The sequence below is a fragment of the Choloepus didactylus genome, chromosome 13, assembly GCF_015220235.1.
Source record: "Choloepus didactylus isolate mChoDid1 chromosome 13, mChoDid1.pri, whole genome shotgun sequence".
Classification (NCBI taxonomy): domain Eukaryota; kingdom Metazoa; phylum Chordata; class Mammalia; order Pilosa; family Megalonychidae; genus Choloepus; species Choloepus didactylus.
In genome coordinates this window covers 35,260,013-35,280,632 of record NC_051319.1, presented here as the reverse complement: position 1 = coordinate 35,280,632, position 20,620 = coordinate 35,260,013, and the positions used below count along the sequence as shown (strand labels likewise).

The 20,620-nt window shown below is 38.1% G+C and overlaps 1 protein-coding gene across 4 annotated transcripts in view; it reads right to left on the bottom strand.

The window, feature by feature from the left end:
• Positions 1-20,620, bottom strand: part of LOC119507560 (leucyl and cystinyl aminopeptidase) — a 130,677-nt gene that overhangs the window by 5,029 nt on the left and 105,028 nt on the right. For 3 of the 4 annotated variants that reach the window (XM_037800706.1, XM_037800704.1, XM_037800707.1), the window contains 4 exons: positions 9,941-10,125; positions 9,012-9,173; positions 949-1,089; positions 173-254 (listed from right to left, as the gene is read on the bottom strand). In XM_037800706.1, coding sequence (XP_037656634.1) covers positions 173-254; positions 949-1,089; positions 9,012-9,173; positions 9,941-10,125 — 570 coding nt within the window. The remainder of the gene's footprint in view (positions 1-172; positions 255-948; positions 1,090-9,011; positions 9,174-9,940; positions 10,126-20,620) is intronic. The other variant, XM_037800708.1, reaches the window with a different exon arrangement.

Genomic DNA, 20,620 nt, shown 5'->3' with positions numbered 1-20,620 from the left:
CATTGCCATATATCATACCCTTCATGATTAAATCTCAGTGCAGAATCATTAGCACTGATGAAGGCTGACAGAGAAAGGAAAGGGATTGAGAAGAGAAGCCACCATCTCAAAGAGAGCAAACCTGAGGAGAAAGGGTTACCCAATTTCCCTACTAGCATTTTATACAACTAACCTCAGACAAATGTGCCTTTGTTGAAAACAGATGAGTTGATCCAGCCACAATACTTTGTATGGTATAGGACCCCAGATGGAACCTGGAGAAATACAAATAAAGAGCAAAAAGAGGAAAAAAAAGAGGCAGCTGCTGGTAAGCAAAGCACTGTTCCTGAATGCAAAGAAGATGCTTTCATGTAAGCTGTACATGCCAAAGGCAGAGTGGAGTCCTGATGCTGGGAACTTCAACTCAGTAAATTAGAAGCAATCCTACACACACTTAATTCCAGTAGGAAGGAAAACAGAACAAAAAAAGTTAGGAGTTAAGGATATTCAGATATTAATACATTTAATCTACTAAAAAATCATATTGCACTCCCAGAAATGCCATTCTCACTTTAAAGAAAGAAAGAAAAAAGGAAAAAAAAAATCTACTTGTGCTGCCTAGCTGGATGTGAGTTCTTAATTAATCCCTTGGCAATGAAGAGGTATTTTTCAACACACACAACTAAATAGCTATTCTGAAATAGACTACGGCCATGCTGAGCTAAGTGACCTAATGTCATACATGGCTGGGCTTGATGAGAACTTGAATGGAACACCACTGTTAAATGAAGCATATCATGGAATTATGTTTACAAATGTGAAAAATTCTGGGTGTTTCAGTTAAACTGTCAACGAAGCATTTTTCTTCCCACAGTAAATCATAATTCCTGTGAACCAACACAAAATTGGGAGACTTTAAAATGCAGAACCTGAGAATGCTAACAGGTAGTAATTCTCTGAGAAACTTACTTCTGTACAAGCCTATTCCATTTCTCTTTGACAAAATCCCATGCCAATAAGTGTCCTGGAAAGCGCTGTCCCACTGTTCTAATGATGAATGACAGCTTCTGTGTTCGGATGGTATCTCCATCAAGGCTATTTTTCATTAACCTTAAGAATAAAGCAGATTTAGCCTCCAAAATAATTAATCATGATAAAGTGATGATTGAATAAAACTGTCAAAATTCAAGGAAAATAAGTATTGGTTTAGTCTAAAATTGATCTATAGGCTGAAAACCTCTCATTTGTCTAAATGAAGGAAGAACTCACCAACAAATTAGGCATTTCCATATACCATCACAGAATAATAAACAGTTATTGACTATATATACTGAACATACAAGGCAGACATGAAATAAATTTTGATACAATTCTGGAGACTGGTAATTTTTTCTGATAAAAACCATATTTGATTTGAGTAGGCAGGCATATTAATACTCTTAAAAAACTAGACTATTAAATGATTTGAAAATGAAGAAACATTTCAGAATATATTCTTAGTAGTATTAAAGTTAACACTTATTGATTACTATATGCCAAATAATATTGTAAGCCTTGTCACTCAATATTATCAACTATTTCCATTTAACAACTGAAGAAACTGAGGTTATGTAATTGCTTCATGGTTACATGGCTAATAAATGCTCAAGCCTGGCATCTGAATGTAAGCACTTCATATCACCTGTGCTATACCATCTGCTTATAGTGAGGAAACATAAACTACCCCCCCTTAAAAAAAAAAGAATGCAACAGTAATTATAATGGGGGGAAATCCAAATATCCACTGTGGTAGACTGAACTATGCATGTCAATTGTGACATGTTCTTAATCTTAAGCCACATTCCTACAGATGTGAGCCCAATGTAAATAGGACCTCTTGAAAACGTTATTTTTAGTTAAGGTGTGGCCACACTGAAACAGGGTTGGCTTTAATCCGGATTACTGGAAACCTTATAAAGAGAAAGCCACAGTGATGGAAAAGAAGTGGGAAGTCAGGGGAGACCTGGAAGAGAAAGGAAAGGACATTGCCAAGTAACAGGAAAGCCAAGAAACCGCAAGAATTGCCAGCAGTCAGCATCAAAACACCACAGTCTTCCAGGAAAAGCAAGCCTTCTAGCCTCCCAAACCATGACACATTAAATGCCCATTGTTTGAGCCAACTAACTGTGTGGTATTTGTGATAGCAGTCCAGGCAAACTAGAGCACCCATCAACAGGCACTTAAGCAAATAATGGGTTAAATAAATTACGGTAGACCCATATATGGAATTCTATGCAATCATAAAAACAAATGAAGTAGACTTTAAGAACTGACATGGAAGATCTCAAAATTGTTCACTAAAAAAGAACCTTATCAGACAGATAGAACATCTAAGACAGAAGACCAATAAAGAAATGGAAGACGTGAATAATACCATAACCCAACTAGACCTAGCAGAAATATATAGACACACACACACACACACACATATATATATATTCACCCAACAACAGCAGAACACACACATTTTTCTCTAGGGCACATGGATTATTCTCTAGGCTAGACCACATTAGGTCACAAAACAAGTCTCAATAAATATAAAAATACTGAAATTGCACAATGGATTTTCTCCAACTACAATAGAATGAGGCTAGAAATCAATAACATAGGATGTAGCAAAGGCAGTGCTGAGAGGGAAATTTATAGCTCTAAATGCCTACATGAAAAAATGCTTAAATAGGATCTCAAATCACTGACCTAACCTCATACCGAGAGAAACTAAACCCAAACTGAGCAGAAGAAAGGAAATAAAGATTAGAGTGAAGATAAATGAAATAGAGATGACTTTAATAAATGGAAGGAGTCTGTATTTATGGATGGGAAGACTAAATATTAAGATGTGAATTCTACCCAAAATGATTTACAATCCTAATCAAAATCCTAACATCCTTCTTTACAGAAATATAAAAGTCAATCATCAAATTCCTATGGAAAGGTAAGAGGTCCTGAATAGACAAAACAACCCTGAAAAAGAACCTAGTTGAAGGACTCACATTCCCAATTTAAAAACTTATTACAGACAGAGACGGAAGAAGATGGCGGCATAGAGAGGAGTGGAAGCTAGTTAGTCCCCCTGGAACAACTAACAAACAACCAGGAACAACTAGTGAATAATCTGGAGTAACTGTGAGGGGACAAACATGACAGCCCACTCAGCATACACCAGAACTGGGAAGAATGCCCAAGACTGAAGCAAAAAATCTGTAATTAAAAATAGCAGATCCAAGGCAGGACCTCCCTCCCCCCATGGCCTGAACTGCAAAGCCTCACAGTCCTAGGGAGCAGCACTCGCCAAGCAAGTGAATATAGCTCAGCTGAGCTCCAACTGGGGTTTAATTAACAAATGTGTCTGCTCAATACAAGATACGAATCCCTAAGAAGCAAACAGACAGAGGCTTTTGGTGATGACTGACCTTGGAGAGCTGGAGGGTGGCCACATACTGGTCCCGAAGGGGACTTTCTGTCCCTGTTTCGGCCGAGTGGAGAAAGCCTCAGCCATTTTCAGTTCCCAGGGCTCTGACCCAGACAAGGGTGGAGACAGCACAGGCAGAGAGACCATTCAATTGCTAATGACCTCTCCCTAGGGGTCTATCTTCCCTAAGAAGAAAGAAGTGGGGCCCAGCTCTACTATGTGCCTTCCATTCATAATCAGACCCCAGAGCCTGGGGGAAAAAACCCACGGGCCACACCTCCATACCCCAGTCTGGAGCTACAGGCTGACAGGTGCCAACTGCTGAGCAGAAAAGCACAGTGACTTGAGACCTCACAGGGTGCACCAATCTTCTAAGACACACCCTCAGGGAAACCAGATAATGGATATTTCTTCCTTCTGGGACCTGAGCCTGTTCTGGGCTGGGAAAACCTGATTAGGGTAAACAAGGAAACCAGATGCTTAGACAGCAGAAAACTACAACCTAAATTAAGAAAAATGAAGTTATGACCCAGTCAAAGGAACAAACTTACACTTCAACTGAGATACAGGAATTGAAACAACTAATGCTAAATCAACTCAAAAAGTTTAGGGAAGATATGGCAAAAGAGATGAAACATATAATGAAAACACTGGGCATACATAAGGTAGAAATCGAAATTTTGAAAAAACAACCGGCAGAATCTATAGAAATGAAAGGCACAACACAAGAGAAGAAAGACACAATGGAAACATATAACAGCAGATCTCAAGAGGCAGAAGAAAACACTCAAGAACTGGAGAACAAGACACCTGAAAGGCTACACACAAAAGAAAAGATAAAGAAAAGAATGGAAAAATATAAGCAATGTCTCTGGGAACTTAATGACAAAACAAAAAGCAGGAATGTACATGTCATTGGTGTCCCAGAGGGAAAAGGGAAAAGGGGCAGAAGCAATAATAGAGGAAATAATCAATGAAAGTTTCCCTTCTCTTATAAAGACATAAAATTACAGATCCAGGAGGTGCAGCATACCCCCAGGCAGAAAAGATCCGAATAGGCCTATGCCAAGACAGTTAATAATCAGATTATCAAATGTCAAAGATAAAGAGAGAGTCCTAGGAGCAGCAAGAGGTGGGCAGTCCATCATATACAAAGGAAGCTTGATAAGACTATGTGCGCATTTCTCAATAGAAACCAGGGAGGCAAGAAGGAAGTGGTGTGGTATATTTAAGATACTAAAAGAGAAAAAGCCCAACCAAGAATCCTGTATCTGGCAAAACTGTCCTTCAAATATGAGGGAGAGCTTAAAATATTCTCTGACAGACAACGACAGAGTTTGTGAACATGATACCTGCTCTATAGGAAACATTAAAGGAAGCACTGCAGACAGAAAGGAAAAGACAGGAGTGAAAGGTTTGGAGAACAATTTTGGAGGATAGTAGCACAACAATGTAAGTACACTAAACAAAGATGAAAAATAAAGACTGGGACTGTATAACTCAGTGAAACCTAGGGTGCTCAATGATTGTAATAAAAGGTACAAATATGTTTTTATAGGAGGTAGAACAAATGAATGTCAACACTGCAAGTCATTAAAAATAGGGTGGGATTGGGGGGAAAATATAATCAATGCAAACTAGAGACTATAATTAACAGAAATGTTGTATTATGCTTCCTTTAATATAACAAAAGCAATATACAAAAGCTAAATGCATACAGAGGAGGGGGGATAGGGAAAGTGTATGGGACTCCTGGCATTGGTGATGTTGTCTGACTCTCTATTCTACTTTAGGTTAATGCTGTCTTTCCTTTTGTTGCTTTCTAGCTGTCATGTTTTTTTTTTTTCTCTGTCTTTTTTCTTTTTCTTTTGTCTTTCTACCTTCTTTGACTCTTCCTCCTGCTTTGTGGAAGAAATGGAGATGTCCTTATATAGATAGTGGTAATGGTGCTGAATACATAAATACATGACTATACAGGGAACCGACAATTGTTTACTTAGAACGGAATGTATGGTGTGTGAACAGAATCGTCTTAAAAAAAATGGGTTGATGAAAAAACCCTGAGGGTACTATATTGAGTGAAATAAGACAGACACATAAAGACAAATATTGCAGAGTCACACTGATACGAACTAATTATAATATGGAAACTTATAGACATGAAATATAAGTTACCAGGATATAGAACGAGGCTTAAGAATGGGGAGCGGTTGCTTATTATGAGCGGAATGTTCAACTAGGGTGAACTTAAACGTTTGGAAACGGACAGAGGTGATGGTAGCATGTTGTGAGAATAACCAACATTGCTAAATGATGTGTGAAGGTGGTGGAAAGGTAAGCTCAGAGTCACGTATGTCACCAGAAGGAAAGCTGGAGGTTAAAGGATGGGAATGTATAAAACAGTGAATCTTGTGGTGGACAATGTCTGTGGTTATGTACAAATATTAGAAATCTCTCTCATGAACTAGAACAAACGTATGACACTATAACTAGAACTTAATACTAGAGGGGCATATAAGAAAAAAATAATTGCAAACTATATACTACAGTTTGTAGTATTTTAACATTCTTTCATCAATGGTAACAAATGTACGATACCAAAACCAAGACTCACTAATGGAGGGGGGGGGGGGTAGTTAAGGGTATGAGAGGATTTGAGTTTCCTTTTTTTGTCTTTATTTCTTTCTGGAGTAATAAAAGTGTTCTAAAAATTGAAAAAAAAAATAATTGTGGTAATGGATGCACAGCTGTATGATGGTACCATGGGCAACTGATTGTGCACTTTGGATCTTTGGATAATTGTATGGTATGTGAACAATCTCAATAAAAAAAAAACAGGAAAAACAAACTTACTACAAAGCTAAGGTAGTTGAAATGGCACGGTATTGGCACAAGGACAGATACATATACCAATGGAATAGAACTGATGGTTCAGAAATAAACCCTCATACCTATATGGCCAACTGATAAGGGCACCAAGTCCACTCAATGGGGAAAAAATAGTCTGTTCAGCAAATGGTTTTATGAAAACTGGATATCCATATGTGAAAGAATGAAAATGAACCAATATCCTCACACCATATACAAAAACTAACTCCAAATGGATCAAAGATGAAATGGATCAAATATAAAAACCAAATCTATAAAACTCCTAGAAGAAAACACAAGGAAACATTTTCAGGACTTTGTATTAGGCAACTGTTTCTTAGACTTTAAACTAAAAACATAAGCAACAAAAGGAAAAAATAGATAAATGAGACTTCCTTAAAATTAAAAACTGTTTTGCATCAAAGGACATTATCAAGTAAGTGAACAGACAAGCTACAGAAGGGGAGAAAATAGATGAAACCATATATCTGATAAGGATTTAATATCTAGAATATATTAAGAACTCCTACAACTCAACAACAAAAAGACCAACAAAACCAATCACAAAATGGGCAAAGGATTTAAACAGACATTTCTCCAAAGAACATGCACAAATGGTCGGTCAATGAACACATGAAAACATGCTCAGTGTGATTGCCATTAGAGAAATGCAAATCAAAACCACAATGAAATACCATTTCACACCCACTAGAATGGTTACTACTAAAAAAAAAAACAGGAAATAACAAGTGTTGGTGAGGATGAGGAGAAAAGTAAATCCTTATACATTGTTGGTGGGAATATAAAATGGTACAGCAGTGGTGGAAGACAGCTTGGTGGTTCCTCAGTAAGTTCAGTATAGAAATACCATTATGACCTGGCAATACCACTTCTAGATATATATACCCCAAAGAATTGATCAGATATTTGTACAATGTTCACAGTGGCATTATTCACAATAGCCAAAAGGGGGAAGCAATCCAACTGTCCATCCCCCAAAAAAAAAAAAAAAAAGAATAAACAAAATGTATATATATGCAATGGAATATTAGCTGTAAAAAGGAATAGATTTTTGATACATGCTACAACATCGATGAACCCTGAAGACATGTTGAATGAAATAAGCCAGACACAAAAGCACAAATATTGTGTAATCTCATTTAAATGACATAATTAGTACATGCAAATTAAGAATCAGAAATGAGAATACAGGTTACCAGGGGCAAGGATTTGAATGGGGAATGGGGAGTTAATGCTTAATGGGTACTCGGTTTCTGTAAGAGATGATGCAAATATTTTGGTAGTGGATGGTGGTGATGGCAGCACAACATTGCAAATGTAATTAACACCACCTAACTGCATCTTGAAAGTGGTTAAAAAGGGAAATTTTAGGTTGTAAATGTTACAATAAAAAAAAATTTTAAACCTATAGAACTGTACCACATAAAGTGAGAACCCTAATGTAAAATACAGACTATAGTTAAACTGTAATTATTACAACACTTCCTCAATTGTAAGAAAGGTGCCAGACTAGTGCAACGTATTAATAATAGGGAAACTGTGCATGTGTGTGTGTATTTAGGGGGGATATGGGAACTCTGTACTTTCTGCATGATTCTTCTCTTACTGCTCTAATAATAAATTTTTTTAAAAGTACCTTGTCACAAAACACTGGGTATAGTATAAATCTGTATCTTAATAATATGGTTTGATATATATGTGTACACACACACACACATATATATACATACACACTAAGACTGATATTGTCAACAGAAAAAGAATAAGAACTTTAAGAGACACATTTCACATATTTTATTTCATTTTCTTCTATATCACCTGAATACTTCATAATGGGAATTTATTAGTGGATTATTAGTGTAATTTAAAAATAAAATATTTTCTCTATTTGCTTGGGTTAGAAGCTGGCTACTATTATGAAGAAAATGTCTATTTACAGTGTGTCCTTTGGAAAGTGGCCTGGGCAGGGACTGAGGACCTCTCTGGGACCCTATTAGGATTTACCTGAGCAAAATTATATAAAAGAAGCACTGGGGCCAAGTCCTCCTTCTGTCCTCAAGGTGACTCTCAACTTCTGGTGTCCTACACACCAGACAGCAGATAACATCATATTTCTCTTGGCTACTAGAGCTCCTCCTTGCTGCCATACCCTATTTTTCCTTTCCAGAGGCTCTACTTACTGCCTTTCTTTCACCCATGTGAAATGCCCATTCCCAGCCCTTCATCAGCTGGATAAAAAGGAAAAGTCTGACAAATAAATTCACATGAAGATATTAATCTATAAGCTTTTAAATATTACCCTTTTCTGAAGTGTCTGAATTTTCAAAGTTACAGCTTGGACAGAACAATGCCTTGACCCAAAAGAATGAAGCACTAACTATGGAATCTAAGACAACAAGCTATGTTAAGACAATATAAAGAAGTGTTTGAGCAGGGAGGAGAAGGAGGTTCTGAGTCCTGGCATCTTCCAGTCTCTCTTGGGCAAAGAGTATTCTGCAAATCTGTAAAGGTTAAGTCCCTGAAAGGAAGTCCAGCACATGAAAGCTCCTCACCACACTGCCTAACTCAGGTCTGGACTGTTAGTAAAAAGAATAAAAGGGAGATTTCAAAGTAAATAAGGTCCTCATCCTAGGAGGATAATGCTTTTATGTTTTTGGTTTCTATATACCATAATCCCTAGGTAGTTTCATACCAGTAAAGTTTCTGTACATCATCTGAGCTGGCCAGAGCTTCAAGTATTTTATTCTTCTCTGCTTCAGAGTCTACCACAATATACTTGCTTAAGAGAAATAACCAGCCTTTCTCAGTTTTGGCTCCAACTTTGAACACAGTAGTCATGACATCAGTAGGAAGGCTGTAAGAGAGGTGGTCACACATGAGGACAAGAAAAATTCTTAAACACAGAGGCAAAGGGAATTGACTAGTGGTGGCTGTTTTGAGGTCAGGGTAGGTAATAATTAGAGGAGTCTTTACTGTACAACATAGGGTCAAGGAAAGGTTTAATTCAATGGATGCTACTTTCCCAATGGTATGTCTATGAAGAACATCAGTTCAATTTCATACAATAATTATTCACTGAGCACCTACAAAGAACCAGGTAGGCAACTGCTGGATGTTGCAGAAGGGAAAAGGAATGAGACACATAGTCCGTGCCCTCTAAAAACTCACAGGCTATCACAAAGTAAAGAACAACAAACATATACAGTTCAATACAGTGTGATAGGATCCATGACAGAAATATGGCAGCAAATGTGCCAGGTAAAGCACAGGCAACTTCCTATATCAAAATTTAAGAGCTGGGAAGGAGCTCAAAAGGCTATCAAAATCCTCCACCCCAACTCTCCATCTGATGCCTGAATCTTCTCTCCATAATGCCCAGTAAGGAATCTGGAGAGAACCAATCAAGCCAAAGCATTTCTACTAACTACCAACTCTACCTGCTACCTTTTATTCCTAAATTAAAAGCAATTTGTTTAAGAACACAGACACACAGAGTTTAACTACATTAAACTTCAAATTATTTTTAACATTTATGATCCAGAATGAGAAGATCCTGTTTTCAATATATGTTGTGAGGTAAAGAAGAGGAAGAGAGTTCATTTGAATAGAAGTACACTTCACCTCTGAGTTCCATTGGACACCATCCAGTCATCAAACAGCTTCATGGCAGCAGTGCTGCAGTTTTCTAGATTATGGTTGCAAGCAAATTCTAGCAATATTGAACGAAGCTCTCGCATTGATGGGGTGCCCTCATCAGTCCAAGTTTGCTGTTGGATATGGTTTTGAAGCAATTTAAATACCCTGGTCTAGAGAGACAAAATGGATTATAATAGAGAAATAATAATTAGGACAACCAGAAAATCAGGACAACCAGATCATCATTTTCTCTCATCATTTACACAAGGAGGGAAAATAAAGGGGAGACATGTTACTCATTAAATATTAACTGATATATGTAGCCCACAAATAATCAGGATGAAACCATTCAATAACAAAGGCTATATATATCAAGGCTGCTACTGCCAAGGGAGACTTTTAATAACACAGAGAATTAATGACTTTTGTGCAGGAGGTTACCTTTATTCCTGCTGAAAAGCATCACTTAAAACCACTGTGGGAAGGAAGTTGGAACTTCCCGACTGTGTAATCTTAGAATCCATAAATAATATAAGAAAGGTGTAATTCTTTACTGATGGCTAAATGTTTAAATGTTTCTGAATCCAATATTAAGGATATACTTAACATGTCAACTAGATTGATACCGTAAAACCAAATCAGCAAGAAGTTGAGTCCTGCAGGGAAGAATGGTTGTTTATCATTATTTTTTCCCCCAATTTTTACTTAAAACTTTTTCAAACCTAAAGAAAAGATGAAAGAATAGTACAATGAACATTCATATTCTGCTCATCTAGATTCACTGGTTTTTAACACACTTACTTTTGCTTTGTCTACAGTGTGTAATACACAAACACTTGGGTTTTCTTTGGGGGGGGGGAGGTGGGACACAGGGGGCCAGTTAGCAGAAGCAAATGAAAGTTAAACTATAACTTTCATGACAATTTCATTTCTAAATATTTTCCCATGCAACTCCCAGAAATAAGGACATTTTCCTACTTAACCATTAACATTTTACACTTGAGACGATGAAGTCATTCAGTAATATCTATTATCTAGTCCATCCTGACAGTTACTTCTGAATGGGATGTGATAGCTAAATACATAGTTGTAGTATTAAGGAAGCAAAAACTTGTTTCTTTTTCATCTTCATCCACTACAAAAGCATAAAAACTGTTCAAAGCATATGTAAATATTTCCATATTGCAAGCTGTTGGGCATGGTGACAAGGACACACGTGATTTAAAAATTCAACATACGAAATTTGTGCATTTATGAATGCTACTAGAAGGAACAAATATTCTAATATAAGAAGTACTTGTATATATATATATATTTTTAATTTAATAAATTTTATTTTGAAATAAATTCAATCTTACAGGAAGAGTTGCAAAAACAGTACAAACCCCATCAAAGAACTCCATCATACCCCTGACCCCTCTCCCCTGATACCCCCCGATCCACCACCTTTAACATCCTGTCACACCATTTCTTTCTTTCCCTCCCTCTCTCCCCCCCTCCCTCCCTATCATCCATTATCTACTGCTCTGTCCTCTAAACATACGAGAGCAAGCTGCACATACCTTTGAACAAACAATATAATTCACATGTACCTTTCCCATGGACAAGAACATTCTTTTATGCAATCTCATTAAGCGCAGCTAAGAAGTTCAAGAAATTCAACATCGATACAAAGCTTACATTCTATATTTCCTTTTTTGTGTGTGTGTGTCCCATCTGTGTCCCTTTGAGCCTCCTCTCCTCCATCCTCAGATCCCATCCAGGATCATCCTTGACATTTAATTGTCATCTATTTAGACTTTTTTTTTTTCAATTGTGGAAACATATACATAGCCTAAATCTTCCCATTTCATTCCATTAGTGGGATTAATCACATTTAGAATGTTGCAATGCTATCACCTTCCCACCATCCATTACTAGAAGTTTCCCTTCACCCCAAACAGAAACCCTACTCTCATTTCTTAACTCCCCATTGCCTCTTCCCCCACTTCTTAGAACCCCTACTCTACTTTTCATCTCTATGGTCATATTCTCTGATACTTTCTTTGTGTTTACCGTGGGGCTTAAATTTAACATCTTAAATCTATAACAATCTTGTTTTTCTTTGATACCAACTTAACTTCAATACGACACACAAACTATGTTCCTATACTCCATCATTCCCCCACCTTTATGTAGTTCTTGTCAAAAATTACATATTTTACATTGAGTCCAAAACCACTGATTTATCATTACAGTTTATGTATTTTAGATCCTGTAGGAACTAAATAGTGGAGCTACAAATCAAAAATACAGTAGTAATGGTATTTATATTTATCATGTGATTTTTACTGGAAATCTTTATTTCTTCATGTAGTTTCAGTCAATTGTTTAGTGTCCCTTCCTTTCAGCCTGCTCAACTCCCTTTAGCATTTGAAGTCCCTCAGCTTTTGATTATCTGGGAACGTTTTTATCTCCCCCTCATTTTTATCCTCCAGGTGTTTGTGAATTCTCCAAGTCTCTGATGGTTACTGACTTCTACTTGTATTCCACTGTGGTCAGAGAATGTGCTTTGAACAAATTCATTTTATTTTTTTTAATGTATTGAGGCTTGTTCTTATGTCCCAGCATACGGTCCATTCTGGAGAAAGATACGTGATCACTAGAGAAGAATGTGTGTCCCAGAGACCTGGGATGTAATATTCTATATATGTCTGTTAAAATTTTCTATCTCTCTCTCCTTTCTTTGTTTCTCTGTTGGTAGGGCTCCCTTTAGTATCTGAAGTAGGGCAGGTCTTTTATTAGCAAAATCTCTCAGCATTTGTTTGTGAAAAATTTAAGCTCTCCCTCAAATCTGAAGGAGAGTTTTGCTAGATAAAGTATTCTTGGTTGGAAATTTTTCTCTCTCAGAATTTTAAATATGTCATGCCACTGCCTTCTCGCCTCCATCGTGGCAGCTGAGTAGTCACTACTTAGTCTTATGTTGCTTCTTTTGTATGTGGTGAACTGCTTTTCTGTTGCTGTTTTCAGCACTTGCTCCTTCTCTTCAGTATTTGAGAGTCTGATCAGAATATGTCTTTGAGTGGGTTTATTTGGATTTATTCTATTTGGAGTTCACTGGGCATTTATGCTTTGTGTATTTATATTGTGTAGAAGGTTTGGGAAGTTTTCCTCAACAATTTCTTTGAATACTCTTTCCAGACCTTTACCCTTCTCTTCCCCTTCTGGGACACCAATGAGTCTTAAATTTGGATGTTTTATTTTATCTATCATATCCCTGAGATCCATTTTGATTTTTTCGATTTCTTTCCCCATTCTTTCTTTTGTTCTTGCATTTTCCGCTCTGTGGTCCTCGAGGACACTGAGTCGTTGTTCACCTTTCTCTAATCTTGTATTATGAGTATCCAGAGTCTTTTTAATTTGGCCTACAGTTTCTTTAATTTCCACAAGATCTTCTATTTTTTTATTTACTCTTGCAATTTCTTATTTATGCTTTTCTAGGGTCTTCTTTATGTCTTTTATATCCTGTGTCATGCTCTTCTTCATGTCCTTTATATCCTGTGCCATGCTCTCATTGCCTGTCTGTAGTTCTTTGATTAATTGTGCCAAGTACTGTGTGTCTTCTGATCTTTTGATTTGGGTGTTTGGGTTTGGGTTCTCCATATCGTCCGGTTTTATCATATGCTTTAAGATTTTCTGTTGTTTTTGGCCTCTTGGCATTTGCTTTACTTGATCTCTAATTTGTCAGAACTGCAGCTTGGTGGCGTACACTTTCTCTATGTAACCAGCAGATGGCGCCCGTGAGTCACCTATTCCCTTCAAGTCAGTTCTCCCCAACTTTGTCTTTGTGGTGTGTGAGGATCTGCCTCTTGTGGGGTCCAATTGATGCACTTAATTTGGGTGTGTTGTTGGTGCTGTCCGCCCTGAATGAGGGGTGTGTGTCTGAGCAGTTAGGGAGGAAGGGCAGCTTTAATAATCAAACCTCCCAGGTGTTCCTGGAGATTAAAGGTTGTTCTATGCCACTGACCCACAAGTCCTTGTTATTGGAATAGATTCCCTGGGATTTCTGAGTGGTTCCCCCCTCCCTGCTGTGCTCTTCCAGGACCTCTGCTGAGGGAGGGCTGTGCCAGGTCACAAGTGTGCACCGGCCTCCAGGGAAGCCCTGGGCCACTGGGCCGTGCAGGGGCGTTCCCAGCCCACTTCAAAGATGGTTGAATGGGATGTGTTAACTTCCCCCTTTCTACACAGCACTGCCCTCCGAGCTCCGGGACAATCAGCCGTGGGTGTATTAAAGACCACTGTCCACGGCCGACACTGTGGCATGTGCGCAGTGCTGCGGGAAAGACTCCCCATCACACTGGGCTTCCCGGTTCGGCTCTGGGCTGCAGGTCTGGCCCTGGGCAGGAGCGTCCCCCTCCCGCCGGGGAGATGGCTGCAAGTCATGCGGTCCTTTCTCCCTTTGGCTCCCCTTTGCTCCCCTGGGCTTGAGACAGTCAGCAGCGGGTGTGGGAAGGGGTACCCTCCACGCCAGACACCAAGGCCCGTTCCTGCCGTGCTTTGCTGTGGGGCTCTTCCCATCATATCTGCAGCTGCTCCTGGGCTTTTTTTTTTTTTTTAAAGAACTAGTCAGTCTCCAAACGCCAACCCACCATTTCCCCACACCGCAGCGTGGCTGAGGGACTTTCAGCCAACTCACTCACTCGTTTCAGAATGCAGACTCCTGGTTTCACCAAATGCATGGTCCCTGTAGATTTAGCAGACCTTGTCTGGCTGGTGCCACTCTGGAACTTGTGTTCTGGGTCACTTTCTGGTTTTTATCTAGTATTTCTCACGGAGGTATTTTTTGGCCCTGTCTCACCTAGCCACCATCTTAGGTTCTCCTGTAGATATATTTTTAACAAGCTTTCATGGCTATACCAAAAAAAGGAAAAAAATTCTAGGGAGCCCCTAGCCCAGCCAAGGGTTCTTGGCACAGGGGGATTTCTTCTCGCTGGCACTTCTTTAATACAACTACCATTAGCAAGTCTCATCTCAAGTAATCAAGTACCAGAGATGACCACATGCAAAAACTCTAAACCCCAGAAAATCAGTTCAAGCTCTTCCCAGAGCATTATATTCCTCCTGAGTACCACTGTCAATACTTAAAATGAATCTTAGTTGGAGAATTTTTAAACTGCTGAGGCCATTTTCTCAGCAGACCGTCTCTGATAAGTCTCCTGTAGAGTTAATATGAGAGTGGAAAAAAAGAATCTGTGCAACAAGGAGGACTCAAAGCTTGTTATAACGTGTTGACTTATTTTGTTGTTTCAAAAGAGAGAAAAGACACTTTACGGAATGCGTCACTGGTAAAGCCTGTAAGTGATTGAAAGGATATGAAGTGGAAAAGTACTTGCCATGCTGACTGATAATGCAAGGAACATGAAAACGATACAGATCCTAATGTGCATACACGACTGCATTGGTACGTGCTGTTTCCATTGGCCTAAGGTTTCCCAATGGCATCACGATTGTGAACCACCCAAAATGACTGAAGAATAAAAGAAGTTTAAAACATTAAAAAAAAAAAAATTAACATGCTTGAAATCCTATCTTAAAAAAAAGCTTTGGAGAAAAATAGCAAGTCTCCTTCAGAGTATGCTAAAACACCAAGCCAGTATGTGTGTGTGTGGGGGGGAGGGGAATAGAGAGACGCATAAAAGTAACAGAAGCAAAGGAAACCTGACACTTGAAGATGTTAAGGCTATTTAACTCCATCGCAATTACAGGGTACAATTTTGCTAGTTATTGACAGAACCAAATTGTTAAGAATTCCCCAAATCGCTGATTTTAAATATATTTCAAATTATAAGATAATAAATTAGAGTAAAAGATTTTATTTATTAGAGAAAAAGAACCTGCTTTTAGGAAATCCCTGCTGCTACAAAATATGATCATTTTTATAAGTAATCCAGGTTGTATTTTTAATATTAATAAACAATATCAAGTTCTCCAAATTATATTCCCCTTTTAGAAATAAAATGAAATTTTTTCCATGGTTTCAAAGGAATCTTTTTGGAAATATAAACTCAAACAATAGAATCCAACCCTCTTATTTCAGGAAGACAAAATGGCAAGTCTGGAGGGGGGGATAAAGTGATGGATTATAAAAGCAACAAACCTTGCATATGCAACAAAATGCAACAATACAAAATAATTTAAAAGATAAGACAGAGAAATACGCTGCCATTTGTCTTATATATTACATTTTGGTTTCTTGCTTGAAGTTTTTTACTTTCTTTTTTATTAGAGAAATTGTAGGTTTACAGATAAACCCTGCACACAATACAGAGTTCCCATATACTTCCTTATTATTAACATCCTGCACTAGTGTAGTACATTGGCTACAGTTGATAAAAGATCATTTTTATAATTGTACCATTAACTATAGTCCATGGTTTACTTTTAGGATTCACTATCTTGTACAGTCATATATTTTAAAATTTTATTCTAATAACATAATATATAACTAATTTCTCCTTTTAACCACATTCAAATATATATTTCAGTGCTGTTAAATCATGTTCACAATGTTGGGCTACCATCACCACCATCCATTACCAAAATTTTCCCATCATCCCAAATAGAAATTTTATACAACTGAAACATTAACTCCTGATTCCTTAAACACACCCTTGATACTGGTAACTATATTCTAGTTTCTCATTCTATGAATTTGTTTACTCTATTTCAATTCAGTGAGATCATACAATATTTGTCCTTTTGTGTCTGGCTTATTTCATACAACATGATATCTTAAAGGTTCATCCATGTTGTCACATGTATAAGAACTTCCTTTTTGCAGCAGAATAATATTCCATTGTGTGTATTTATTATCCATTTATTTGTTAAAGGATCTTTGGGATGCTTCCATCTTTTGACAATTGTGAATAATGCCACTATATACACTAGTGTGCAAATACCTCCTTGAGTCCCTACTTTCAATTCTTTGGGGGTACATAACTATAAGTGGGATTACTAGGTCATATGGCAATACTATTTTAACCTTCTGAGAGACCACTAAACTGTCTTCCACAGCGGCTACACCATTTTACATTTCCATCAGCAACAAATGAGTGTTCCTATTTTTCTACATCTTCTGCAACACTTGTAATTTTCCATTTTTTAAAAATAGTAGCCTGTGGTTATAATTTTGCAATTCCCTAATGGCTAGTGTGATGGTTAGGTTCATGTGTCAACTTGGCCAGGTGATGGTGTCCAGGTGTCTGGTCAAGCAAGCACTGGCCTAACCAGAAGGCTGGTTTATTAAATCATCAGCCAGTTGGCTGCAGCTGTGACTGATTACATCAATGAAGGGCGTGTCTTTCACAATGAGAGAATTCAATCAGCTGGGTTTAATCCAATCAGCTGAAGATTTTTAAGCGAGAAAGTTAGAGGACCTTCACTACTTTTTTGGCTAACCAGCGAAGCGTTTCCTGAGGAGTTCATAGAATTGCCAGTTCATTTCCTGAGGAGTTCATCGAACACCTTCATTGGAGTTGCCAGTTTGCTGTGGAATTTGGACTCGCGCATACCCACAGTTGCATGAGACACTTTTATAAAATCTTTTATTTATAGATATCCTCTGTTGATTCTGTTTCCCTAGAGAACCCTAACTGATACAGCTAGTGATGTTGGGCATCTTTTCATGTGCTTTTTGGGCTCTTTTCTCTGGAGAAATGTCTATTTGAGTCTTCTGACCATTTGTTAATTGGGTTTTTTATCTTTTTGCTGTTGAGTTGAAGGATTTCTTTATATATTCTGGATATTAAACCTATATAGGATATGTAGTCCCAAATATTTTTTCCAATTGCGTAGGTTGTCCTTCTACTTTCATGATAAAGTCCCTTGAAGCCCCAAAATGTTTAATTCTGATGAGGTTCCATTTATCTATTTCTTCTTTTGTTACCTGTGTGTTGGGTGTAAAGCTTAAAAAACCATTGCCTAACATAAGGTCCTGAAGAGGTGTCCCTACATTTTCTTCTAAGAGTTTGATAGTTCTGGTTCTTAAATTTAGATCTTTGATCCATTTTGAATTGATTTTTGTATAAGCTATGAGGTAGGGATACTCCTGTTTTTTGCAAATGCAGACAAAGTTTTCCCAGCACCATCTGTTGAAGAGACTATTCTTTACCAATTGAATGGTCTTTGCCACATTGTCAAAAATCTGTTGGCCAGAGATTTGAAGGTTTATTTCTGAACCATCAGTTCTATTCCATTGGTCTATACGTCTGTCCTTGCGCCAGTACCATGCTGTTTTGACTACTTTAGCTTTGTAATAAGTTTTAAGATTAGGAAGTGTGAGTCTTCCAATTTCATTCTTGTTTTTCAAGATGGCTTTAGTTATTTGGGGCCCCTTACCCTTCCATATAAATTTAATGATTGGCTTTTCCATTTCTTTAAAGAAGATTGTTGGTATTTTGATTAGGATTGTGTTGAATCTATAAATTGATTAGGGGAGTATTCCAGTTGGCTAACGCTGCCATTATGCAAAATACCAGAAATGGATTGGTTTCTATAAAGGGGATTTATTCAGTTACAAATGTTCAGTTCTAAGGCCATAAAAGAGTCCAAACTAAGGTATCAACAAGGGGATACCCTCACTGAAGAATGGCTGATGGCGTTCAGAACACCTCTGTCAGCTGGGAAGGCACATGGATGGCGTCTGCTGGCCCCTTGCTCCTGAATTGCATTGCTTTCAGCTTCTGATTCCAGTGGCTTTCCCTCTAAGAGTCTGGGAGTCCTCTCTCAGCTTCTCCAGGGCAAGCTCTGGGCTTTATCTCATAGCTTAGCATATCCAAACAGCCTTCTGTCTGCATCTCCAAGCAACTCTAAGCATCAGCAAGCATCTGGGTCTGTCAGCTCTTAGCATCTTTTTGAAATATTCCAGTGAGCCAATCAAGACCCACCCTGAATAGGCGGGGTCACACCTCCATGGAAATAATCTAATCAAAAGTATCACCCACAGTTGGGTAAGTCACATCTCCATGGAAACACTCAATAGAAAGGTACCACCCTAATTGAAAGACTAGTAAATCTGTTCCCACAAGATTGCATTAAAGAACATGGCTTTTTGGGGGACATAATATATCCAAACCAGTACAGGGAAGATGGACATCTTAATAATATTTAGTCTTCCAATTCATTAACTTCCTTGGTTAAATATATTCCTAAATATTTGATTTTTTAGTTGCTATTGTGAATGGAGTTTTTTTTTTTCCTCTTGATTTCTTCTTCTGATTGTTCATTGTTTATGTATAGAAACTATTGATTTGGGGGTGTTGATCTTGTACCCTGCTACTCTGCGAATTCCAATTATTAGCTGCAGGAACTTTGTTGTGGATTCTTCAGGATTTTCTGTACACAGGATCATGTCATCTGCAAATTGAGAAAGTTTCATTTCTTCCTTTCCAATCTGGATGGCTTTTTATTTGTTTTTCTTGCCTAACTGCTCTGGCAAGAACTTCCAGTACAGTGTTGAATAACAGTGGTGACAGTGGGCATCACTGTCTTGTTCCTGATCTTGGAGGGAAAGATTTCAGTCTTGTACCATTGAGTAGGTGGTTAGCTGTGAGCTTTTCATATATCCCCTTTAACATGTGGAGGAAGTTTCCTTCTAATCCTAGTGTTCTAAATGTTTTTATCAAGAAGGGATGCTGAATTTTGTCAAATGCTGTTCTGGTTTGCTAAAGCTGCCAGAATGCAAAACTACCAGAAATGGATTGGGGGTTTATTTGTTCATAAATTTATGGAACTAAGGCTACGAAAATGTTCTTATTAAGGCATCAAGAGGTAGATACCTTCTCTGAAGAAAGGCTGATGGCATCTGGGGTTGCTCAGTCATAGGGGAAGGTACATGACTGGCTCTGCTGAACCTTCTCTCCCAGGTTTAGCTTCTGGTTTCAGTGGCTTTCTCCTTAAGTGTCCGTCGGTTCTCATTTAGCTTCTCTGGGGCAAACTCTGGGCTTCACCTCTTAGCTTAGCATCTCCAAACATCTTTCTGCCTGGTCTCCAAGCGTCTGGTTCTGTGTTGGCTCTGAGCTCTCTGTCTCTCCCTGAGCTCTCTTAAGGACTCCAGTAAACTAATTGAGAACCAACTTGAATGGGCCAGGTAACACCTCCATGGAAATAATCTAATCAAAAGGTTCCACCCACAACTGGGTGGGTCACATCTCCATGGAAACAACCTAATCAAAAAATCCCACTTACAATAGGTCTGCCCCCACAAGAGTGGATAAAAAGAACATAGTCTTTTATAGATTCCAATCAGCACAAATGCCTTCTCTGCATCAATTGAGATGATCATATGGTTTTTGTCCTTCATTCTTCTAATGTGGCATATTCCATTAACTGATTTTCGTAGTTGAAGCAACTTTGCATACCAAGGATAAATCCCTCTTGATCACAGTATATAACTCTTTTTAATATGCTGTTGGATTCAGTTTGCTAATATTTTGTTGAGGATTTTTGCATCTATATTCATAAGATACATCAGTCTGCAGTTTTGTTTTTTTGTGGTATCTTTTTCTGGTGTTGGTATGGGGGTGATGTGGGCTTCACAGAATGAATTGGAGATTGTTCCCTCCTCTTCAATTTTTTGAGCATAACTGGTGCTAAGTCTTCTTGGAATGTGAGACCACCTGTTCCTTG